At 34.8% G+C, this 27,070-nt stretch overlaps 2 protein-coding genes across 3 annotated transcripts; both read right to left on the bottom strand.

Moving 5' to 3' along the window:
- Positions 1 to 99: 99 nt before the first annotated feature.
- Positions 100 to 12,185, bottom strand: LOC135695852 (uncharacterized). Of its 2 annotated transcripts, none has more exons than XM_065215037.2 (9): positions 11,870 to 12,185; positions 11,276 to 11,348; positions 9,885 to 9,961; positions 9,429 to 9,492; positions 7,493 to 7,549; positions 6,678 to 6,791; positions 5,500 to 5,747; positions 3,864 to 4,158; positions 100 to 1,280 (listed from the first exon to the last, which is right to left on the bottom strand). In XM_065215037.2, exons 1-9 carry the CDS (start codon positions 11,899 to 11,901, stop codon positions 1,107 to 1,109), a joined length of 1,134 nt encoding a protein of 377 aa, XP_065071109.1. In that variant the 5' UTR covers positions 11,902 to 12,185; the 3' UTR covers positions 100 to 1,106. The 2 variants fall into 2 exon arrangements, with proteins under 2 accessions (XP_065071109.1, XP_065071110.1); XM_065215038.2 differs by having other exon boundaries at positions 1,138 to 1,416; positions 11,870 to 12,086.
- A 760-nt stretch (positions 12,186 to 12,945) lies between these two features.
- LOC135695849 (triacylglycerol hydrolase DDHD2) lies at positions 12,946 to 26,977 on the bottom strand. Its single transcript, XM_065215033.2, has 17 exons — positions 26,749 to 26,977; positions 25,097 to 25,881; positions 24,605 to 24,812; positions 24,033 to 24,122; positions 23,267 to 23,405; positions 22,507 to 22,609; positions 21,804 to 21,909; positions 21,339 to 21,373; positions 19,877 to 19,959; positions 19,053 to 19,245; positions 18,123 to 18,218; positions 17,100 to 17,453; positions 16,416 to 16,427; positions 15,920 to 16,010; positions 15,016 to 15,225; positions 14,484 to 14,622; positions 12,946 to 14,321 (listed from the first exon to the last, which is right to left on the bottom strand). Exons 1-17 carry the CDS (start codon positions 26,942 to 26,944, stop codon positions 14,267 to 14,269), a joined length of 2,895 nt encoding a protein of 964 aa, XP_065071105.1. The 5' UTR covers positions 26,945 to 26,977; the 3' UTR covers positions 12,946 to 14,266.
- Between the last annotated feature and the right edge of the window lie 93 nt (positions 26,978 to 27,070).

Consider the following 27,070-nt stretch of genomic DNA (forward strand, 5'->3'; position numbering starts at 1 on the left):
TTACTTGCTTTGTTTGTTTGCCTACGCATTAGCTTCTCTCTAATCTAAAGGAGCATTTTCTGCTGCTAATAAAAGAATATTTCAAAACACAAAGGAACATTAATTATTTGCCATTTCATCTAGAACTTTAAGTGTGTCACAATTCAGTTGTTCAAGGTGAAACAAAACTTGCGATTAAATACCAAAAGTAATTAGATTACAACAAGGCTAAGAAATCCATTATCCAAAAATTTTACTTCTAAAATAACACACATTATATATTAACAAGTGAAAACAGACCAACCCATATCAAGATATAAAAAGTTTCCCAAATTAGCTTGGGGTTAACAGAAACTTTGTCATGGCAAAGTCTGAGCAATTTTTTTATCATTTGATAAAATGCAATATTCGTCAAAAATCCATAAGCCGGTTTTTAGCACAACCTAAAGTCTAGAAAGGAAGGTATCTGAACCAAACTTCACCAAACGGCAAGATGTTATATCACACAAAACTACAGTAATTACTAAATAATTAAAACTGACATAGGGTGTGAATATCTGTAGAACATCTTAAGAGAATATTGCAATAAATTGAATCTATCGATAAACCAAACTGGACTAGGATTTTAAGCTTTCAAAAGGCAGCCGGTATAGAGGACAGGTGCATACGAAAGCAACGAACGAAAGACAGTGACGGGACCCTTTCTATTTCGTATTTAAGCAAGCAATGCATGCCAGAAACTTGTTAGTAACTCTAATGTATTCCAAAAGCAATTCATTGACTTGCTGATTTAAATGGAAATGAAGGCCTAGTCTACTGACTTGGAGCCTCGTTTTAGAAAAACAAGAGACTAATCAATGATATAGATGCGCCTATACTTGAGACAAACGAAACTGATCGTAGCAGACACGACCTGTGATAAGAAAGCTTTGACGCATTTACAAGGCTTCCCTGTCTTTATCAGTCTGCTGCATAGGCTATGGACACTTTACTTTCAAAGGCATGCGTTTCATTACGAAGTTTAGTTAAAGTGGTTTGACTATAAAACTGACGTAGTTATATGTTATCCACTATCTTCACGACAAATAATAATAATAATCAGTCCTTGAGAGTGTTTGTTTGTTAGTTCAAGCATCCGTTTCGCCTCTTGCAGACAGTATCTTCTTGCCAAGTGGATCGTCTTTCAATCTTGCTTCAAGCTCTGGCATGGAGCTTCTGTGTCGAAGGTCATAAACATGGCTGCTTCTTGTGAAATAGCTGGGTCTCGAATAACTACTGTACATGTTGCTGCTACTGTAGAGCTAAAAGGAAGAACATTTTCATGCGGAAAACCGAAGGGCCTAGTGGAATCTAAAAACTTGAAAGATCTTACGTTTCTTGGCTTCTCTGGATCTTTTGCCTGCTACGCCGAGATTGTCTTGGTAGGGTGCCACCATGCTGTAAAAGATACAAAAACACATTACTACAAAACTTCGTATCAGTAAATTGCCTTCCTATAAATCACTTAGTTTTATTTACCATAAATTACAAGTAGAGACAAGTAAAATGTCGGAGCACCGTACCTCTCCCCAAAAGTCCCATTTCAGGCGGAACAAGTGATCAAATTAATGGTACGATTGCTAATATCGCAACACAATTGTATTTCGTTTACACCAACTTAAAGATCACCCTTCTAAAGTCACAATGTCAAAATGTTCTCCAAAATAAACTTGAGTCAGTTTTGAGTAATGTATTGAACATAACTAATTCCTGGCCATATGTAAATTAAGAAATTTCATCCAGCTTTTCAAAATCATCGATAGATCATTCTAATTTCACAAAAAAAGACAATGATCGACATATGGCAAAAGTGGGTGTCTGTTCAGCATTTTAGTTTGTCAAGTAACTTTCAATTAACAGTAAACACATGAGAAAAAATAAATCAATCAAATAGCAATGAATAAGTGACCAAGAATGGACAAAAATCGACAGAAATTATTCTTTCTCTTTACCCAAATCATTTTCAAGAAAGCAAAAATATTAAGAGGCAGAGATCAATGCGAATTACGATGTAATGTGTATCATGATAATTGATCAAGTGAAAAACAGGTAAATATTGGTTGTACATTAGGAGGTCAATCGCTCAGAGGGTGATTAAAATGATAAAGCGAGATCGCTCTATCATCTTGGCATTGGCAGTTTTAAAATATTTAGCTTTATATTTTGAACATTTATGCTAAGTTTATAATATTGAACATTAAATAATTCTTTGTATTTTAAACTGAATTCGCAGAAAAAAATAAAAAATTCGACTTACCAACATTGCAGCTAGATTTTCACCACCTTCTTAACTTTATCATAAATTGGCAGAGTTGTTGATCGTTTAGATTTTTGCATGAATAGCTTTAAATTTACCAATAAAACAAAATTTTAATTGCTCAGGTTGAGAACTCAATGTACATTAAAGATTATCAGGTCCTAGATAAATAGTATTATCAAAGAATAACGTTCTAGAATGTTGTATGTATAACTAAAGAAAGGTTGCAAACAAGAGGAATAATTTTCTCGTGAAGAATTTTATGCCCCCTTTAAACGATTTAGAGATCAAACAAATTTAATAATCACGTATAAAGATAATATTTATAAAGAGATACATGAGCATTAACAGCGAAAACTACTGATGATAAATAAAATTATGTTTATTTTAAAATGACATTCATTTAAGGAGCCAGCTGCACAAACGACATACTTTAATCACACATGAGGATAATCACACAGATTTTACACTCCCCTCACGAAAGTATCCGGACAGTTTCGAATTTAGTTGGGAATCTGTTGTTAGATAAATTTGTTTACAAATTTCAAAGGCAGTTTTCATGAAAATGTTTTAATCAATTTCATCGAATTTTTTCTTATTGCCTTTTTGGTTGTTGAACAGTGAATTCTGTTGTTGAATTTTGAACAGTGTCTAGAAATAATGTTTTATCACAATGATAGAGAAAAACTATCATTAAATTGCTTCCATCATTGGATGCGCAAGGACTGCCGTTTTCAACATATGCAAACAAATTTGAAAAACAAGACGCAAAAAAAATTTCTCACGGTCAAAAAGCAAAAGCTCTCGCGACACCAACGGCCGAACGTTCCTCCCTAACTGATTTGCACAAAAACTGGTTTGGGTCATTACGCAAAATTGTATTATCGCAAAATATGTTCACAAACAATTGAACCTTCCAAAGCTGTAGGTAGATATTGCAAGGAAAATGATAAAGAATTGGAAATGTACCCTCGTACTGATCGATTTCAGCAAAACTTGCAGCGGTGAGGAAATAGTGTGACTCTATGGCCCCGCACTGAATGATGTGTCTTCTTTGCAAGAAAGTTAAAGATTTGCTAAAATGTTACCAATTGTTTTGCATGTTTTATAAGAGATTAGCAGCATTTCCACACAAATATTTTTCCAAACTGAGAATGAACAAACTGTATTTCTCTTTATTTGACATTATTTGTGACTCAAGAACCAGTTTGCAAAAAATTACCACGTTTTATTGGCCCATTTTAACTGAGTCCAAGTAACCTGACTTTGCTGTTCTCCGCTTATTTAACATCAGTTGATTTACGTAAGGCTTGTAGCGCAAAGGTTTCTCATTTCAACAAAAATGATACTTTACTAAGGATACTTTCGTAAGGGGAGTGTATATGGGTAATCATCACACAAGAAAACCGTTTATAGTAAGTCAGTTCTTTTTTAAACCAGTTTATTTAGGAATTTTTAAGGCCTTACTCTGTATGAGTGTTGGCTTTCAGAAGCATCTAAGGTATTAAGGTGGATCTACCCTCATTACATGCCAAAGCACAGGACCTTAAAAATGAAAGTTTATTGACAATCTCACGGAGACACTTACCGGCTGACTAGAGGGTGCTGACCGTTGTGTCCGTGGCCTTGGCAAAGTGCTATAGCCTCGCATTGATGAAACTTCGTCAGCTTTTGAAGTTTTGGCGCTCACGTTTCCCTGCTTCATACCCTTTTTCGTATTGGCTGTATTTTGGTGTTGCGGGGGAGCACTAGGCGGTGGGTGGCTATCTACAAATTCTTCTTGCTCCTCCTCAGCTCTATCAGCCTCTGGATCATGTGGCGCCTGCGTCTCTTCATCACACTCATCAGCTGCCTCGGGTATTGATGTTTGGAATGATGGGTTCCTTTGAAAGCAATTAAATAAGTTATAACCTTGCGTAGTCTATATACACACTTTAATGTAGTTGAACGAAATGGAAAATACTTCTTGTTGAGGAATATCCGTGATGATCTTACGGATTTTTCTTTTGCTAAAATAAAAAAGGATATTGTGTACACCATAACACAGTCCTGCAATGCTATAGTTTGTGCATAAATTTTCAATTCATGGTCTCTTTAAAAAATAACTTTAACTCTTGATTTTATGCGTAAAATTTCACTTTGTTGATTTTTAGAGAAGTCCTTGTTTGCGACAACATCGGAATTTGTATCAAATTTAAATTTTTTATCAGCATCACACGGATCGAGCTACCATTCAAATGACACAAATGATATTGGATGGCAACATATGATTAAAACAGAGAAGCCATATCCATCAACAAGCCTGATGCTAGTATAGAACGTGATACTCCGAGTCACAACTCAAAGACACCTTGTTCTGTACACAAGTATGTACCACCCTGCTTGTCCAGCATCGAGCACTATATGATAAACATGAACATCTTAATCGCTATTACACCTACAGGTACATAGATATCAATCACATCAAGGCATACTAGACACAGTTATAATACTAGGCCGCGGAGTTTCCATAATTAATAATTAACGTACTTTTGTAAACATTTTTCATGCAAAAAACTGCAAATAACATTCTCTTTGAATATATTTATCACTTGAACTAGCTTTAAACCATTAATGTACTTTCACTTATGCAGTTTAATGAATAATAGCATTGGTGATTAAGAATTAAGAGAATATCTTGCACGATTGCGTAAAGAACTTTCAAAAACATACAAATCTATTGACTTACAATATTTTTCAAATTAATACAAGTGATAGAAATACTGATGTTACACTTTCATGTTATTTTAAAATATTGTAGTGGTTTAAAAATCCTTTTGATCCACGTACAGTTATAGCTGGAATTTTCTACCAAAATAACTTTTAGCGTTTTATATTGGTGTCTGTCTGTATTAGTGTTTGTAGTGATTCAGCATAACTTTTAGCGTTTTATATTAGTGTCTGTATTTTTATATATTTTAGAATATTGTAGTGGTTTGTAAATCCTTTTGATCCACGTACAGTTATAGCTGGAATTTTCTACCAAAATAACTTTTAGCGTTTTATATTGGTGTCTGTCTGTATTAGTGTAGCGACTCAGCATATTGTAGCGATTCAGCATAACCTTTAGCGTTTTATATTAGTGTTTATATTACATTTTTCGAGCCAGACAAGCCTATTTCTTCTCAGATAGTGTATAATACATTTTCATATCGAGACTTTACTTATTGAATCAAAGAAATTACCTGGGCAGAGGCGCTCCTCCTGGAAGCGTGGTATTATATTCCCCAGAATACTGATGCTGATACTGCTCTTCTAAAATCCTATAATCATCTTCAAAATCGTATTGGTTGTCATCTAAAGGTCCTGAAGGTTTTCCATACCACGTGACTCTTGATGTCTGATTTTGCGGTGCGTCTGTTTCGTCAAAATTTCTATTCAGCTCCTGCATGCTGCTGTATTTTCGTAATGTGTTAATCAGCGTCGTTTGTCCCTATAATGAAAATAATTTGAATGGGATTCAGCAAAATTTTCCTTTTAAATTTTTATACTGCATATTAAGAGCTTTCAGTCCGTTTTTTCTAATTGTGAGGACATGCCGACAATCGACAGCAATAATAACTTACGACCACAATTTAGTACGTAGACAGTCATACCTGGAAATCTTTGACTACTTGTCTAGCGACTACATTCGCAGTTAGGCCTAATAACCATCAAGTTCTACAACTCCAATTAAGGGCAAAAGCAAATTAACACCAATCTTTGAACAGAACACTTCGTAAAGCTATATATGTTTGCAGTCGTCTACAAGAAAACTTTTTACAAAATAGATTTGACTATGTATTTCCGCATACCATCATATAGTTTTTGAACAGAAAAACAGCTGGGCAGGGTATCGACATTTTTTATCTTCATATTAATCTTTCATTAAATTAGGAAACATTCTTCAGTGATTAAAGTCAAGTAAATATTGCTGTATAAACAGCATTTAGCATCGTAATAGAAAGTCCTGACATTCCTTTTACACTAGATGGACAACACTGGGCTAGAATACAAAATATATTGCTGAAAAGTCTTGCCAACCAAGTGATAGCAGAAGAGTTCAGCTGAAAGAATTTTCTTTAAATCATTTACTCCTAATGTATGTTTAGCAGAATGTATGAGGCACAGAGTGCTACCATTGGCAACAGTAGCCTTGCAAGAGGGTCAACAGTAGCGTAGCACGGAGGAAGCAAAAGGGTGAGAACGCCCCCCCCCCTCCAATGGAAAAAAATATCTGCGAGAAAGGGCATTATTGGTGTTTCAAAGGGTGTTGACCCATATTTTCCCTTGCTCAAATCGCCTTTGCCCCCCAACCCTACCACCCTGGGCTGAGCTACTTCATGGTAAGCACTTTAACCAAAATGAGAGGAACCAAACTTACCGTTACAGCGGTCTTTAAAAATGTGTCCGTGGCAACATTGAGACCTTGCCTGCCAACACGCAACAGCGCCACATAACCATTTTGCTTTGCGTTGTCTATATACCTGTCAATATCCTTAATAAAAGCAAGAATTAGCTTAAGGAGATTACTAAAGATATGAGTAATATTAGGAACTTTAAAAAAAGAAATGAATTTATAAAACGATAAATATGAAGATCAGGATAAACTTTAAAAAAGACCCTTGTTCCTGAAATATAGTTGGATGGTTGAATATTGAGAAGGTAAAATATATATAAGGTAAAACAGATTTCATTAAATCTTTGGCTAAATTGATGAATTACTTTCAACCACTTCAATAACCATAAAAACATTTTATGAATACCCTGCAAAATTCTAATAACGTGTTTTAATTCCATTAATTGTCCAAATTCAAATGTTATTTTCTTGAAAATCAAGTAATGTTGCTTTTATTTCCACGTTGATTATTCTATCTGTGAATATTGCAAATAGCAGATAAAGAAGGCTCTGTTTTGTTAAAAAGAAAGAAAATTGGTAAAAATATTTTGCATTTTAATTCTACTTATTCTGTTGAGGCTAGAAAAGTTCTTACATTGTTCTTATTCTCTGCAAATTGAGCCTCTGTGTTGTTCTTAAAATTGTTTTTATATATAAAAAAGTGTACTGTGATTTTTATTGATAAAAAAGGCTTCCAAACTCCTGACATTTCAGTCTATTTTTCTGGTCCCACCATAGATAAAAACTGAGGTTCAATAGCATTTAAATCAGGTTAGATTACCAATAGGAAGCACTTTTACCTGCTCATGCCTTGCAAGCCATGGGTGGACAAATCTTCTGTATAGAATGCTTGAGCCCTAAATGGAAAATTGATACTGCCATAAAATTTTGACTGTTTCAAAAACATCTATTGCAGAAAGTAAATATTGAATATTTTTTCAATTGATATCAAGTACATCACTCGCATCAGCTAAAACTGACCTCTTAAAAACAAAAAGCTGAAGACTGAGTCAAGTTGACAAGACAACTACTTAATGAAATTGAATTAATTGGCTCTGAATAAATGTCAGGAAAATTGTTCTAGTTTTGAAACAAACAATTAGTTTCAACATTTTTAAAATACTCCATTCCAAGTAGGGCATCATTCTGATAGGAGGAGATAAATAACAATGTTGTTGAAATATTGAAAAAAGCATTTAGGTGAAATTAGCAGAAACAACAGAAGAGTCTAAACACTGAGAAAAAGAAGGAAATTACAGGGAGAAAATATATGATTTAATAAATTATCATAAAAATAACTTTTGGAAACGTAGTATTTTATTAAATTTGATTTAATGCAGTCAATTTATAAATTTAATGCAGTCAACACTGGGACTTAAAAAAAATATCAGTCTTCCATAAACACTGTGTGCACCTTTTCCAGTAAATAAAGTTTAATCAATTACTCTAAAATCCTTAATAGAAGGAGGGGGGGTGCTTATTAATTTTCCCTGACCCCCCGAGCTTAATTTTTATATGCAGTCATTCATATCCCTTATTTAATTTGTTTTTTCGTTCTTGCAGCTGTGAAATTTCTAGAAAGTTTCGCTTAAATGAAGAGGTTGTCTTGTACAAAAGTTTTATTAATGAGTATATGTAGAAATTTAGTTACTCTCACCCAAAAACAATCAGCACATGTTTGTTCAGATTTTTCACATTTCTGACTCCCCCCCCCCCATTTACTAAGACACCCCCAGCTTATATATTTTTTGAAAAATTTCTGACCCCACCCCCCAACTATCAAGACCCCCTTCTATTAAGGGCCTTAGAGTATCCCTTGTTTTCATTCTATGTAGCTGCCATTCAAGGAATTGTGGTCAGGAAAATATGATTTTGGATGATCTGAGATGTCATACTTTGTTTACTCAAAGACAGTCTGTCATCAATTGTGCTCAACTTTATTTTCATGGTAGTAAAATTCATCCACAGTTGAGCTTGATCAATAATTAAATGATTTAAACCAATCAGATACAACTTTGATTCCAGAGCTTTTGAATCAAATAGCTGCATTCCCATTGAAGTGGAGCTGTAGCTAGGCAGAATGCCTCTAACAGTTGGGATGGCTTTAAAGCTAATAAACTCAACTTGACAGCTAGCTTGTTAGCTAGTTACTTACAATAAAACTTGAAAATCAGCAACAATTTTGAAGAAAAAATAAATTTTAGTCAGCCAACCTTTGTGATATAAAAAAATTTATGGAGGTTACTTGCCTTGATAGAGCAAAAGAGTTATTTCTAGTTGGCAAAAAAGCTGCATTTGTCATTATTGTTAAATCTAATAGAACTTTTATGAAGTTTATGTTTAAGTAAGTAAAAATCAAATGTAATAATTCTGTGAGTAGTTGATGGAAATAAAATTAGTTTCAAGTCTTGTACAATATCATACATGTCTCGTAATCTACTAATGTTTGTGATCTCAAATGCATCATATCACATAGAATTTGGAACAGTGCTGGTCTGTACAATCTTCATAATTGTGTCTTGTAGATAAAGATTGGATAAAAAATATTACATATTATAAAACTATCATAATATGTCAAACTTTTGGATACAGGAAATTTAATTTCATTCTGATAGGATAACTAACTTATACAATTTTATCAGGAAATAGAATATAACTATCTTAAACAATTTCATTCTGATAATGAAAATGTATATATACCATACAACTGGACAAGTATAGTTGTTGACAAAATACCTTTGTTGCAGGAGACAGAAGCCATAAAAGGAAAATGATCTTTATTTCATAATACAAAGGCAGCCTAAAACAAGTACAAAATATACATTATTGTGTTCTCTATAAACAAAAATAAAACTATTTTTTCATGTGAAATATGCACACAAAATTTCAAGAGATTTTCAATTTTAAAATCAAAATATAACATATATAGTAAAAGATAGTAATAATGCAATGCTTCCACAGGTATGAAACTTGTTTCTTTCAATATTTCTCCTATATTCAGCCATGTATATTAAGCAATGATTTGCAAAGTTTACTACTTTCCACCTAACAAAATCATAACATGACTGAATCAACTCTCAAATATGTTTGCTAGCTCCTAATATTCATTCTTTTTCTTTCAAGTTGATTGACTCCATGAGTCCATGAATAAATCGAACACATCAATAATAGATGTCTAATGGATTGACTCACCAAGAAATGAAAACATCAGCAGCATTCTCCACTGCTGTGAAGAATGCAAACACTATCCAGTACATCATCCATTTTACCTAAATGTAAAAAATACACGCCATTAAGGATGTTTGTTTATTGCTGGCCTCAAGCCAGCCAAATGCAAATAAGCAGTGTCAGGGCAACCTAGCTATATAAAGTAAATTTCAAGGGATGCAAAGAAATTTCAATATTTTTACTTACTGATATCTGCTTTATCTATTAAAGCAAACTTCAATTTTAATGCCAATTCTGAGCATCACTTTAGCATTTTGCTCAATTAAATAAAAGAAATTAAGTTGGCCACTGCAAAATGTTTATAGCACTATCTATGAAATGAACTGAAAATAACTGTGATACAAGAAATTCATCAAATTCCTAAAACATTGAACTTCTCAGAAGCATATTTCTTTTTTCATGAGAAAATGTGCTTATTTCATTAAGATAGTTAGCATAGAGACCTAAGATTGTATAATTAACAAGCATTTTTTAAAGTATCTTCAGAAAAGGATCATTGATTTTTGTTGTTGTTTTTTCTAGGCACATTGCTTTACTTCCAAAAGTCTTTGGCTACACAGGGCAAGTACTTACATCCAGAAATAGTTTGCTAATGCCAATATTTCTGGCTATATTATTGACATTAAACAGTAACAGCTGTAATAGCACTAATGAAAAAAGTTTTTATGATTGTGAACTTCATTCAATTGAGATAAGATATGCTAAACTGGATAGAAAGATCAAAACATTGAATACTTTCTTTGTCTACCGTTATGCTACAAGGAAAGTGTACACAATTTCTGTGACATTTTGATTAAACTCTGTGTCATGCCCTGACATGGTATAACAGCTCAAGTGGCCTATTGAGGCAAATTAGTTTTGATGAATGATTTGTATCATGTTTCTTTGACTTGATATAAATTGCCGAATCTGTTTTGATAAACATATGTTTGTCTTTTTGCAATTTAATATCATGAAACTTAATCTACACTGCAAAATAAAATACTAAAATCTGAACAGGGCTTTTTTGGATTCACCAAAAGAGATATCTTTTCAATCAATGACATCTGTTTATTGAAGTGCCTAATGACCTACTTAAATTCAGAATAAAATTTATACCAGAAACTAAAATTAATCTAAAAGTCCTTTGTTTATGCAATTACACATTTAATGGCTCTTTAAGGACAAAGAAGTATATATCATGTTTGAAAATTAGGGGCCAACCGATAAATACAATTGGAGAACAGAAATATCGTGATTCAACAAACTAAGACCAATCATATGCTTCTAAAACACCAAGTTGTTATTCTTTAAGAGGTTTCACGGATTTAATCCTAGAGGTGCGAATATTGTTTCAAAAGCTGTAAGAAGCTTACGTATTCTCTCACGTCCTTTGTTTTGACTGCTTTATACGAACGGTAAGCTGGATATAATGTTCCAAAGCTCAGTCTAAGAAAGCAATATGTTACAAATGAAATAAAAACAGATAAAATTGAAAAAGCGAAGCACTAGATATTAAACCTGTTTTAAAAGCGTCTTCTGTGACGATGACAAAACAAAACAACATATTTCTGAAGCAGATATTTCATAACATGAGGTAACAAGCGGAATAAGTGGAGGAAGATTCAGTTGTTGACGGTATTAAATTCTGTGTGTTAAGGGAATAAGTAAGAATTCTAAAAGTTGAAAATGTTGTGATAAGTATTTGATATAAACGAGAAGTTAATTTCACAACTAAATAACCCGTCAAGATAAAAAAACAGATACCACTATCCACTTTTCACGTTGGAGAGAGTACGAAATCTACCAAAACTTATGCAGTCAACTGATTATCGATAAATAAATTGGAATTATTTTTGAAAGAGAGAGAAAAAACTATATCTCTTTCAAAATAATGACAAATAAAGGACCTTTAAAAACGAAAACAAATACGGCAAGGTAAGGCGCTAGGCCAACATGCCTCTACTTACATCATAAGACGTGAAATTAGCTGCGAAATCATTGCTTCTTTTTACCAAATCCTTCTGAAACACTTTTGTATTAAGGATTTACTACTTGAGGGTAAAATGTGAATTCTGTTGTCAACTTCTTGGCATAATAATTCTTAACAGCATTTCTCGCCGCCGCATCGTAGAACCTGCTATAGAATTTTTCCGAAAACGATAATTGGGAACGAGGCTATTCCCAAAAGCCATTAAAAACAAAACATTCTGACGTCACCAGAGGAAAACAACTATGCAGAACCCCCTTTCCAAGCCCCTCACATGCAATGTATTCTTAAGGCCCATTTGGTAGCTAACATATGAATAGCGAGGGTAGACACAAACCTAAGGGAACGACTTGTGGCAGAATAAGCATGTGCTTGCGGTGACATGCGGTGTACACCCTCCGTCTTCCACAACAATACCACAACTCGGGTTGGAGCAAAATATCGAGGCAGTGCCTCTGCTTTAATCATTATGTTACACTCTCGATCAAAAATATCATATATTCTTTCCACATCCCCTGAAAACTTAATAAATGCCCCAACACCCAAGCTTCATTCGGCGGCTTACCGTTTCGCTTCACGTCATGCGACGCTTATTGTTGCTGTCAAACCACAAAAGTGAATGCTTATCAGTTGATGCATCATAATTCTATTGTCTCTAGTTTAGTATCCAGTTAGGAGTCCGATGGAATATAGAGGAAATTCAAAAGTCTTTTTACATTCACAAAAGATGACAAATCCAAGGTTGCTACGGGTGCTAGTTCATCATGTTACCACTCGACAATAAAACAATTTATGACTTTTTTCCCAGGGTCGTCGTATTGGGAATGGGGGTGTGGCGGTGTGACGACTCTCGGCATAAGAAATCGAGCAAATCGCTGTTGCGAGAAAAAACCCCCTAATTGCGACAGTCCTGTTCGTTTTAGAGAAACTCGCGATAGTTTACATGGTGTACATGCAGTAGCGGCAATCATGGTAGTTCGAGGCTGCGGGAAGGGGAGGCAGATATGCTACTTCATTCTTGAATCAGGCAAGAGCTCACGTGGAAAAAACGATAGCTTATTTGCTTTTCCCAGATTTGATAACAAATCGTTTATATAACAGATAGGAACAAGATAATGAACGACCTAAACATTCTAAATATATCTATTTATGCTACATTGAGTCATCAAGCTACAAGGTACAGTGAAACTTTTGGAGATTCAGAGGACGAAGAGAGGATTTTCTGTTGAAGAGAGGCGTCCGTGGTAGGGAGAGCGTAAGGTCATGTTTGCCAATGGGGAAATGGGTGCGGCAACTAAGGGACAGGCAAAAGGGAAATTTATAAACCAAAAGGGGCAATTTCAACATGTAAGAGCAAATAATTTAATGGCTCCTTCGCTACTGCACGATAGGGAAATGTCCTTTGTAAGGAGGTGTCTGTTGCTGAGAATTGCCTGCTGCAGTGAGGTGTCGGTCTTAGAGAGGAACCCTTGTTTGGGGGTTATCTGCAGAAGGCTTGGGGCAAAGGAAAGAGATTTTGGAACAATATTAATATGGTGCTATTTTTAAGAGGTATCCGGTTATAAAGGGTTTCATCGAAGTTTTGATTTGTCGATGCAAACAAAATAGCACCTCATTTCATGACATCAAAGACTATTGTTTTACCATACTTTTGTAAATATAGAAAAATTCTCTGTAACAATGTGTTTGCGAATGATGGATATTTTCATAACTTCTAAGGCTAATTCATCGGCGAACATTATGCAAAATTCACAATTTGATTAGATCGAAAAAGACATAATCTGAAGAGCTAAACTTATATATCTGCGATGAAAAACTCTACATATTGAATTTAATAACTGAAAATATCTTCTCTGCTTATTTGCCTCTTTACTAAGTACCTCCCCACCCAAACCTGAAGAAACATTTTAAGCTGTGTTGCAGCTCCTATATTTCAGCTTGTAATGTAACTGGACCATTTTTGTTGATGATTCATACATCGCTAATATATGTAGTATCTTATTTGTCGATGACATGAAGAAAATTTCTCTTGAGCTGTGATTTTTTGTAATCTGTAGCCATTGTCCATTGTAATTCTGAAGTCAATTTTAAGCACACTGCAGACGAAGAAAATCAAATGAACTGCAGCAGCGTTCAACTTAATGTCCAACCACAACTCCATTTTAAAACTTAATGAAGACAAAATACGTACAAAGATATTATGTCTTATTTAAAACCTCTAGTTCTATGAAACTTTGCCATGGAAACAGGCAAAAGTGTTAGGTATGGAGAATAGAATCTGCATTGCATAAGTTTGGCATCCAGCCCAATTAGGTTTAAATAAATCTGCAATGAGTTATACGGCTCTAAGGGAACTAACGCAAATCCTCAGTTCTCTTCATTCAGCTCCGTAGATTGCTCTCAGCATCAGGAGCACCGTGTCCTCTGAGGTCCTAAAACAAAAAAAAAGAATATGTGTAAATATGAAATCTCGTGGTTTCAGAGGGGAGGGGAAAAATGGATATTACGCTGAGAATGGCAAACACCCAGCGAAATTCGCAAGCTATATGAAGAATGACATAAACAAACGTTCTTTACTTTAAAGAAATTATTACCAGTAGCACGTGTGGCTGCTTAGGGCGAATAAATACTCGTTTAAGCTTTCCAATGGTCTTTCCTGTAGTACAAAATCGATCCTTTTGCCGTTATTTAGCTTCCCACAACCAAGTTCAGGGCCAGTTGGTTCGATTTGAGCTGAAATTTAGAATCATAGGCAATAATCAGCAAGAGAACATAAATTAATAAAACATGATCAAATACATAAGGTATAAAACTAACTGAAGTAGGAATATAACATACTGGTGAACGCAAGGAATGGCTGCGAGAAAGAATGAAAAAATGACCGGGGTAAAATGGATGCATTGTTGTGAAGGGGAAAAGGAGATGGCAAAAAAAATATAAAGTATGATAAAAATCTATTTACTGGCTTTTTAGATGCTAAAAATTGTTGCTGTTGCAGCGCACTAGGCAGAGCAGGGAATAAAATCTCAAATGGAAAAGAAATTTCCAGTCACTTTGCCTTTCTCTGCTTTGTTTTCGGTTCCCAATACAAATAAAATAAGAAGACTATGGAGGTTTGATACATACGCTCAGGTTCTTGGTGTTCAACTTGAGTTTCTTCGTTCACATTTTGCAGGGGCTTCACGACCGCAGTCTCTGTTTCGTCCTCTGCTGAATCCAGTGCCTCTGTTCGATGAGATCTTGCGAAATGATTTATAGTTTCCCACGTGCTTCGAACTGCTTCAATAAAGCCTTGCTTCAGATTTGCACCGACTCTCGTTAAGTTTTCTCTTAGTTCTGCATGAAAAACAACGTTTTATACGTATAAACAAGTTCAACTGCAATGTAAGAATCGACTTTCTTGCCTTTGGGGACGTTTTCAGGGTTACAAAGCAGGGAGTTTAATTTACATTTTTAGAAGTCTATAGAGTCTTCAAAATTTGCAAGCCAAGGAAGAATAAGAAAGCCGAGGCAATTTTAGACGGCCTATTCAGAATAGACACATCCGGTCATGTCCTGAGAACTTAAAGCAGTTCTTTCATTCAAATCATGCAGTCCGAAAACTGAGGTTACGGCGAAGGATAATACGAGCAACGTTTAGAGTCTTAACAATAAAAACTCGAAAGCAATTTTCACTGTGTCTTGATTTCAAAAATAAAGAACCTGTTAATTCAATAAACTTATTGATTGAATCTTTCACTTGGAAAACAATAAACGCAAGATTTAAAGGACGGGTCATTTAATCAGAAACGTAAATGGAAAAATGGTTACAATGACTAAGCAAAAACGTCTATTCAAAATTTCAGTACTTTTTGGTGTATATTACAGTACTGTTTAAATATGCAACAACTGATTTCACACTTAGTGCAATCATCAGGCAAATGTTTCTATTCTATACACGAAAGCGTGCACAGTTCTGTCTATACGGCATCGAGCACTAAAAGATACACCGGCAAAGAAGAAATTTTTATCAAAATTTCAGTATATTTACCCAAATGGAACCTCTTTCTTCCTTTGTGGTGGGGCATAAGCACTGGAGGAGCTTCGATTGTTGGGTTGACAAGCGGTTCGATTCTATAGGCCTGGAATAAAATGACAGAAGGAACGCTCAGAAAGACATCAAGTAGTTTAAACGAAAATTGAAAGAAGCTTGCACACAATTCACCCTGGTTATCAATAGTTTCCTTAGATTTGGCATTCGAAAAGATGAAGAATGGAATCAAAAGCGTCAAATCAAGAAGTTATAGAAAAACAATAAACAATAATGAGTCGAAACTTTTACACCAAAAATCGTTGCGATTTTAGACAAAAACAGGCACCAAGAGTTTAAAGACTCTAGTGGTGAGAGAAAGAGAGAAAGAAATTATACATGATTGGTGAGAAGACAAACTCTGAACAAAAAAATAGTCAAATCATTGTCGAGAATTTCTTACTTGAGCAAAATGCGAATTTTAACCGTCTACTAATAATTATATTTATGTACTTACCACCGGGTCGTACTGTATTCGAATGAACATGTAAAAGAAGAGAATAAAATGAAAAGACATCAAGGACAACGAAATAAATATTTGGCAGTGTTTCATTGAATGTAGTATTACAATTTATGCGAGGGCAAGAAAATTTTTCAACTCTTATAATAAATTTATGTTTATATAGAAAAAAATGAGTTTTGAGTCAATGTGGGTGAATGCTAAGATATAATTTGCATAAAGCACAGACAATGTTTTGAATTGAAAAATGGCTTTGTAGTTTTTTTGTCACGGGAGTTAGCGAACCTTTAGTTGTCTAAACGCTCAGTTACAAGTTGTAGGAAAGATTCTCTTGTTATTTTTCCATCCCAAATAGAAGCTTACACTAACGAATTACTAACTGACAAACTACTTTGCAACACTACGAAGATGATACCAGGAGGGAGCTAAATATCGTGACTACCCTATTGCATTTAACATGAATCTTAAAAACAAAACTACAAAATGCTATTTGATTAATACAAGAACGATTTTAAGTTTTATATAAATTTTTGCTAAATGTAAATATAATATAGAGTTGCTTTAAAAATTTTTGCATTTGAAAAGAGAGATAATTGTTCATGGCCGTACAAGATTGAAGAGGTTATAAACATCCATGAGATTTCTACCTTTAAATTGCGATTTTAAATGCAAATAACTTACCGGGTGAAATATGTTATAAAACGAGTTACAAGTTGGAAGCTTGAAGTTTATTCCAAAAGATGTGACGCCCCTGACTGTCACAAAAAGTCCAATGGGAGAGCCAAGTGCAAACATGTTTACCGGCTCAAAGCTCAGTTTAGAGTAGTGGACCGTTGGTTGTCCGGTTCCCGCCACGCCACGCTCGTAAGCAACTTCAACGCTAGCCGAAGAGAATGACCGGAATAAATACGTTTGGGTGCCTTTCGTAATAACCGACTTTTGCGCTGCGGAAGCTTGTGTTGCAGCAGAATTCGAAGCTGCTGCCACAGTCTTGGGAGTAGGCTCGCTTCTTGTGTCAGCGGCTTTCTTCTTTTCCTGGAAAAATAGCATATCAAAGAAAGAACTGCTTATAGATATAAAAATGTAATATCAAAATCATCTTGTTTGACACAAAAGTCGTTATGCTGGAAAGGGGGATGGAATTGACATCCCCCAGCTTCTTAGAATACAGTTAGCAAAATCAAACGACATTGGCACGACATAAAGTCCTAAAAAGCAAAAAAATTACAACAAAGAACCTGGAGTCTACGTCAATACAAATCAAGTAAAATGAATCAAAAATCAAGAAACAGAAATCTTAATGATTCAATTTCAATATTTTTAAACCATAATGTACTAAAATGAATAAAAAAATATAATAGCAACTGAATAATTGGAATATCAAGAAGCCAAAAAATTCTAGAACTACTTTCTCTCTGATACCGTTAATACTCTTTTAATCACACTATTTTTCTCTCAATCTCTATAATAACGTTCTTTGATGTTACTGGATCACTCACCCAAATTAAAAACGATTTTTAGTCAGATGTGGGGGCTAAAATACCTTGGAAACTTTTTCTTTGATAACATTAATACTCTTTCAATGACACTATTTTTTCATCAATCACTATTATAACTTTCTTTAATGTTACTGGATCATTCACCCAAATTAAAAACGATTTTCAACTAGACGTAGAGACTAAAATTCCTTGGAAATTTCCATACCTGATGCTGTGCTTGCTCTCTAACAAATCCCATTAACTTTTTTCTTGGCCCCATTGGTATCCCCAGATCCCTCATATCCGCCTCAGAGCACATCAACTACAAAACAAATATAATTAACATATGACATAGCTAACACTTTATGTAAATCCTCAAGTATTTCATTTCTCAAAGAGGTATATTTCTGCATTTTTTTACTGAAAGAAATGAACTGTATACAGAAAATTGGCACAGAATAAGCTATATTGAATGAATGTGTAAAAATTGTTGACCATTCAGGATGAGATCTTACTATAGAGAAGTGGGGTAAATATCTTATCTCTCTGTCATTTCTGAATTTGTCTTATTTCAACTGCAGCACCTTCATAGCAGTATGCCTCCTTAGATAATTATGAATAATGAATCTCGATACACATATTTCGTAGATTACATTTTCATATTATACTGATTTCAAAGGGGATTGAATACACCTTCAGCAGCAATAAATTTCATAAAGGATAGAAAACGTTTCCATTAAGCTGTCAATTAGCTTGGAGTATTGTGATTTAGTCAACAAAACGAGGAAAGGAAAAAGAAACTGAAGCGAAAATGAGGACCGAGTCTGTTCGACATAACACGACGCAATAACATGCCTTCCCTGTTATCGAGGAGAGATTCGGGGGAGTTTCTGGGTTCTGTACTCCACCTTAAGAAGTATAGTTGAACTTCCAGCTCATGTTGCTCACAAAAAACGACAAAACAATAACCTCATTTTAGGAATGTACTGTCTAAAAGTGTAGCTAGTATTTACTGGAATTGAAATCCACTATACTACTTTCTCGACTGGCAAAATTTCTAAAATGGCTGATTAATTCAGAAGACGACAGTGGTCTCCTTCCAAGAGATCAAAAGAGATTTTGTTGAAAGTACGTCTAAAAACATTTAGCTTTGTACCAGTGTCTCTGTATCAATTTTCTCTTCGTGAAATTTCGATAAATAGTCCGACAGACTGAGCTTTTTCAAAACATCTTCGATATCAGGTATTGAGTCCTCCTGCACAGTGGATGCATATGTCTGTGAAAGTGAATGAGTAAGAACTGGCGGAGGAGCAACTGGTGTTTCCACAAAGTCTTCGTCTACAGGTGAGCTGCAAAATTAATCGTAAACAATTACAAATCTTTACAGATGAAATAATTGCTTCTTCCAGCTTATAGATGAAATAATTGCTTTTTGTCTCCTATGATAAAAAAGAACCTAACTTTTTGCTTCATTTCCAACAATGTTACAAAGATGACAGTACAGCTTGCAGATAAGCCAATAATTGCCATCTTTGATTGCCAAAAAATTTTTCCACCGATAGACAAAACATTATTAGAAAACCAATTAGAACTCCATTAATAATTTATCTTGAAAAATTAGGAAATAAGAAGAGACACTACGGGAAGGGGTAAAATAACAGTCAATCAAGTTAAATGGTCAATTCTTTGTTTTTTCCCATTTCTTCAGAAGGCTACTTTAGGAATCTTATAAGGCTTGCGTCTACAGATGGTCTCGAAGACGAAGACAATCTGTAGAGCCTTTGCCTAAACGATATTTGAAAGAAAATTCAGAGATAAAATAAAAAGAGTTAAAGACAAAAACAGTGTTCAAGATTGATGAACACTATCGTAATACTTCTTCCCTTTCATGTGCAATTTTTCTGTGTAAAAACGTTTTATTAATAGCGGTAGAGGAGAACATTTTCAAAAAATTGACAGATTTTGTCAGCTATTTCATACCTCTCGGTGTTTTCATCACTAGTGTTTTCATGAAGAATCTCCTCTACAACCTCTCTGGTGTCGTCAGCCGTTTCAATATTAACCTGGAATGATAATGTAATCCAGTGATTGATTGCTAATTACAATTGGCTAGCGCATGTAACAGGCAGTATAATGCGCTAAAAACTATTTGAAAAGTATTATCATCACAGGCACCGCGGAGCATTGAGAAAAGTAGGGGAGGGGTGTCTAAAAAGAATGTGGAGGCTAAAAACAAATAAAAAGAGGATTTTTAATATTTTGCATTTGGCTAAAGTAAACCCCCCCCCCCGCCCCAAGCCCCTGCTCTGCAGTGCCTGCATCATCAAAATTAGTGTCATATAACAACTGATTAGTAAATATTTGATTTAGCCATACAGGCACCGTCTTCTTGCTAAAACCCCACAGTCTACTTTTTGGTAACAGGACCTTGATTGGTCAAAAAGCAGCCAATCGGGAGCGGGTTTCGTTCAATTGAGCACTTTTTGATAAACAAATGCGAATTAATCTAATCAACACAAAATTGTTCTACCACTTTATATTTGGCTAAGATTTTTATGATTCGTACAACGAGGCGACATATCAGTGCAGAAAATAATCATTGGTGTTTCGTCAAATAAGGGATTGGCTGCGTAAGACATTGACATTCAATATAAAGTTTGTATTGGGCAAATGTCAGCCATCAAGTACAGTGCAACACCTTAAAAACAGAGCAACACTTTTCCTTTTATCTACATAGGATTTGAATGTTTTGAAACTCCCAATTTAAAATAAAACAAGCCACATTACAAAATATATGGACTTAACACTGTGCCATATAGATGTAGCTAAACATGAAACTCAGTTTTATTCCCCAATTTTAAAAATACAAAGAAATTCTTTTTCAAAATTTCCATCGTTCAATTGTACTTGTCACTGTTGCCAGCAATACATATGCAACATTGTATTATCTATATTGTGCAATTGATATTTAAAGAAGTTCTTTTTAATGAGATTTAGTGTGGCTAGATTTTGTACCAGAATGGAATAAATAAAGAAAAAAAAGAGCAGCAGTCAAAATCTGAAATAGCTGTTTCCCACTTTCAAAACGTCGCATCCTTTGAAAACTTTTTGCTTTACATTGAAGATATCTGCCTTGGTTTTGGACAGTATTGTGATTAATCTTACAGGATCAAACGACGACTCACAAAAAAAATTAATGCAACAACATCACCATAGCCGAGTCAGCCATACACTTTGTAGATGATGGAAACAGATATTGCAGACTAGCCAAAGAAGGCTTGATACCACAAAATAATTAAATAACAAAGAAAAAGAAAACATAGTACATTGAAGTACTTTTTGCCTGACAATCCTCAGAGTACAACATTACTTTAAACAAAAAAGTCTTCGTAAATCCTAATATGAATAAAAGTAAGCCCAAGAAAATTCAAAAGAAACCTACCTGGTTGGCCAAAATATCGAAGAGGATACACGAACCTACAAGACACAAAGTAAAAAACATTTGACCCAGGAATACAGCAGTTATTGCCATTATTGCCAGTAGTCAAGCCAATTGAAAGCTACCCTATTTTTCAAATACCATAGTGAATCACTGGCTAAAATCACCTTATTTCTTCAGTTTTCAGTTGATTTCACGGCTGTAGTTTCAAGGTGTAAGAGCGATCACTCTATTCAAAATATTACATAATAGAGTATACTATCATATAATATAATTGGCGAGAAAAAAGATTCATACTAATGAAAAACGTACAAATTAAATACAATCACAATTAGATAGAATTAAGTAGAAAAATTGCTTAAAAACTTTCATGGCCCATTAAAATACTATTTTAAAGCGTCGAAGAGGCACTTCAAATTTACAGACAACGACACGTATAAACAGTAAGGTTAATGCTAACACACTCACCTAAACTATGACCACATACGGATAATTGACCCTGGAATGACTGGTTTCGGCTTGTGAACAAAAGCAGTAAACGATTCATTTCTTGCACCACTGTATCACAAATTGCCTGATTTAGGAGGCAAAAAGAAAACGATTGACAAACAATAAAAATATAAAGGTCCCATGACGCAGTCCTTTGAAAATGATTAGGGTATAAGATGTTAAAACGAACATAAATTATGACCACTTTAACTCGAATTCAAGTCGCTATCACTTTCGTTGAATCAAACTGTTTTGTGAATTCCCGTTGTCAATAAACATTTTGACTTCATTTTCTTCATATGCAAAGTATTCATTATATAGGTTCTTGCCCATTGATACTTACATTTAGAAAACGATGCTATGTGAATAGAGGAAGTACATGATAAATTTATGACATGTAATGAGAAATTACGACCTTACCACGAATACATAAATGACATAATACTATACATAACCAATTATCAAGATCTATACCTAGGATATCGATAATAATAAAAATTACACTTCTTTCTTTAACATTTCTTAATTAATATTGTACAATAAATGTAAATAACCATTAAAAAATGTTTTCATGCTAACATTGCGGTTCGACGAAATGAAGTGAGCAAAATGTTAACTGATTTCATTTTTTAAAAGATTGAGACCAAAACATACAAATAAAAATTGAAAAAATCGGAAATACCTGGCAATACATAGGACTTGTGAAGAAGAGGATATCAGTGAGCGTTTCATTTGTGAAATTCCGGAATTTGTTTATGCTTGATAAGGTAATCGCATTCAATCGGCTAAAACATAGACACAAGAAAAAATTTAGTGAGCTTGAAGATGAAAAACCGGACCTCTAATGCAGGCATGGTTTGTGCCTGGAAATGAGACTCAGTAAAAATTTACTAACGGTAAGGACAATTATTTTGTTCCACAATACGTCAACTACTATAAAACTTTGCATAGAATATGCTTGGGACGGCATGCTCAAGTGCTTTTAAACCTTTGGATTGTGCAGGACTATCCTCACCAAGGTATAGGACAAGGTAGAGGTTTTCATGGAACCTATAAAATAGAGAGATTGTATCTTCACTATAAGCATTTCAAGATAACATCTTTCTTTTGCCTCTCTTTCTGCCTTATCGCAAAACCCTTGGTGCACCATGGTGCTGATATTACACCGATGAAGATGTTAAGGAAGTCTGCAAATGTTTGTGAAATCTTGAGTAACTAAGCCAAAATGCTCATTGAAGAAACCATGGCAGAGTCTATACATATGGAACAAAATTGAATGCAAAATGACCAAATAGAACTTAACTATGCCCATAAAGCACTGGCCAACAGTAACTCTTTCGTCTGATAGGATATTGTTGCACATCTCTGATCTAAGACTGTGCGAGCTAAGGTAAATCTGTTACACAAGTGAGCATGCATTGTGCCCCAAAGATTTGACTTACTTGTCTACTCCATGCCTATCACTATGAAGATTCGAATACCACTCGATAGGAAGAAATTCAACACGACCCACTGGTATTCCCTCTTTAACAAACTGGTGCGTCCCCAACAAATGCAAACCTTGCTGCCTCATATCATCAACTAAAGGAAGGCAAAGCATTAATTTTCAGCGCAGGTCTTTGTGACAGTGACAGGAATGTAAATATATAACAAAAGAAAGCATGTATGGAATAAAATTAAGATGACATTAGCAATCTTTAGGCTCAAAAAGCCATCTATGAAGAAAATGAAATTTAGAGGCAAGGAAAATAGGGAAATACTTCAAAGCAACAGATAATTTTGCCTTATTTGAATCAGGAGAAATCAGCAAAATGCCATAGAATTAGAGGAAATTCAACTTATGCATATGTGCGAGTTGCTAGACACAATAACTAAGGACATAATTTGTGTTTCTTTTGCCAGGGAAAATATTTTCAAACAGCAACGGGAGTGCAAGGCTTTTGAATATTATTCAAGTAGTTAAAATTCGACTTTTGGTATGAGATTATAACTATTAAGTTGAACTGGGATCTGAATTTTTTTATTCGAAATTAGATTGAAAATTTTACAAATAGAGGTAGCAACAAAGGCAAGACGTAAATTTGTGATGTGAATGATTTCGATTGCACCAATATCACCCACATCTATTCCAGCACTGACTAAGGTAAAAAGGGGCAGATTATGAAACATAGAGTCTTATGTATTATAACAAAACCAATCAAAGCTTACCACATTCAACTAATGGTCGCATCCTCAAATCTGCTGCAGGGCCAATTCCATGCACTACAAAAACCAAGTGATCGATTTGTTCGGGTTCACCTAGGATTAAAAAATACGACATAATTCCCATATGGGTGCAATGCAGCAGCAAGGATACACTAAACCTCAATCAAAACTTGTACTATTAGCGTCTCTGGTGCATTTTTTTGCTCACCATGTCAAAATGAAATGAGTAAATATACTTTTATGTGCTTTCGCGCTCAGCTAGATGCAGTAAAATGCTCCTAGTTAAAAAGTTATCATTCACATTGAAAATGACTGAGACCAGGTCCTTGGCCTAGTCCTGAGAATGATATAGGTTATACCTATAAATATTTCAAGAAAAATTGTAAAAATTCATAGGTCAACATCCTCCAGCATAAAAAGGATGGGAAAACAGAAATTCATTCCACGAATTTCTTCTCATTCCAGCAAAATTGTGAAGCGCAAACCTTGTGTTGCAAATTTTTCAAACAATTTGGCACGGCAGCAGCCTGCCAAAACCCCAGGCACCTATACTTAAAATAATATAATATGTATACCCTCAACAATTTCATCCACAATGTCTGTTATTCCTCTTCGTACAACCCTTGGCCTTGATTTAGAATCCTCTCCAGTCCAGTCATACATATCTGTGGTTGGTAAATAGTGTACAATCACATTCTGATTATGGAAAATCACAGATTCTCCATTTTTTAAATCCAGCTTTTTGTTCCATGCACCAGTAGTTGCAACAAGCTTGTACTCTTTCTAAAACCAAAACAATTAGATTTATATTTGCAACTATATTCAGATTTGCTACCATTAAGTATTTTTCTTTTTTCTGAATTAAAACCAACTTTAGCAAGTTTAAAAAGCTCCAAATAATATATAAAAATGATATACATAAGCTCAAACCAAAAAGGAGTCAAAAGTTTTGAAAAGATTTTAAGAAAAGTCATAACGGTAAATGTGATACTATCTGCTTTTAAAGTCTTGTTTCTAGAGAACCGTTTCCACGTTAAATAGTTATTGATGATACCAATAAGCAATACCTCTAGCAGCTCAGCCATATTTTCAGAGTATGGAACCAGCTTTGTGTCACCCTCTCCTCTGTAAAACCAAGAACAGCGACGCACTTCAGTTCTCGCCTCCACCCAATAGATAGCCTCTCTTTTCATTGAATCAATATCAACATCAAAGCGACCACCATCTGTGGCAATGACAGTCCTTTCTTTACTTTGGAAAGCTGCCTCTAAGTTTCTAGAATCAACATAAGAAAAGGGAAGCCAGATTTTGCCACCTTTGTGATAAAACCAGTGTGGCTGGATAGGTTGGTAAAAGTATGTTGGTGCTTGGACAGGATGCCCAGATGGAGAATAGAATTGAGGCTGTGGTGGCCTACCATACAGGTCTTGGCTAGGCTGTGGTGAAACTACTTGTGTTGGCTTATGCATATTTCCTGCCAAATCTTGAAATGATCCTTGATCTGTCTGCCTCTGTGGGTAATCTTGGAAAGGAGTCTCCATGTACTGCATACCTGGACTTGCTCCAAACTGATCATAAACTTGGCTTGGTGGTGGGGCATCTGATAACTGTGGTGTCATGTATGACGGGTCCTGATATTCATTGAAGGTCTGGACAGGGGGTTGTTGGGTTTCTTGGGGTACAAAATTTTGTGCAAATGGATCTTGGTTCTGATTATTTTGTGCAGTGAACAGTTCTTGTTGTGAGAATGAAGCCTGTAAAAATCCTGATGATGGTGGTACGGATGGTGATGCAAACAGAGTTGAAGATGAGGTTGTATACCCAAGAGCTTGCGATGGTGGCTCAATATTGGCTGGAATATTAACAGTTTTAGGATTCATTTGGTAGAGATAATTTGAAACCAGTGACAAAAAGCGAGTTATTTATGATGGGGACATAAAGATATCATCTTGGAATTTCTAAATATGTTTGTTAAGTACATAATATAAAACTGTTAGCCCCCTCTGAAAAAGAAAATTCTAGGAAAAGGCAGTTCCTACAAACTAGAGACTTTGTATTCTTTGTTTTTCTTGTTAACAGAAACTTTTCAGTCTGGGCCTTGTATTGTTATGATAAAATTATTTTGAAGAAAGCTACATTGAGATTTTAAAATAATTTGAAACAGGCATTTGATTGTTGAAATTATGTAAAAACTTTTCAAGTTCAGCATTTTGAAGCTGGATCATTGACATTACATTATAAAATACCCTCATAACGAAACTTAATGGGTCTCTGATTTTGTAAAATACTTAATATAATATAATTAAATATAATTTAAAAGAATAAGAAAATATGAATAAAATTTTAAAGAAGTATCAAAACATCACAGATTTTGATACTGTCTGTTTTTATTTACTCACTTTGAAACCCTACCTAGGTACCCCCACCTAAGAAGCCCTTTGCAATTTGGCTTTGCAAATATTTTGTGTATATCCACATAAATCCTCCGTTTAGCCTAAGCAATTACTTTTTTAACTGAACTGCCAACTAAAGTAAACTTTAAATTTGCCAAGATGAAATTCAGGACACAAACGGCGAGGAGAGCAAAACGGCGAGGAGAGAAAAAGCAAAACGGCGAGGAGAATCCAATGAGAGAAATTTTCAAAATAAATTAAATAGATTCAAAGAATCCGGCGGACAGCGTATCCTGCGGTTCTTCCTTCTAACAATTTCAATTTACCTGCTGCATTACTTCCTTGAATTGGAGTGGACGGATTCGCGGGGGCTGATAATGGAATCGGAGTGAATAATCTAGGGCCAGCTAAGCTATCCACAGTAAGGCCACCACCGAGAGACTGGTTAAAGAATGGCGACTGTCCTGCCTGTCCATAATTTGGCTGATTACCTCTTTCCCGATTGTTTTGGTTGGCCGCCATGATGGCCTACGTTGAACAAGGAGAGAGAGGCTGTGAAGTACACGCGTCAAGGGCAAAGCGAGGTTCAATTTAATTTATGGGTAATCATCGATTCCTACGTCAACCGTGTCAGCCGCAATAAACTTA

This window comes from Rhopilema esculentum, chromosome 14, assembly GCF_057945365.1.
Source record: "Rhopilema esculentum isolate cy_ngs chromosome 14, ASM5794536v1, whole genome shotgun sequence".
NCBI classification, from domain to species: domain Eukaryota; kingdom Metazoa; phylum Cnidaria; class Scyphozoa; order Rhizostomeae; family Rhizostomatidae; genus Rhopilema; species Rhopilema esculentum.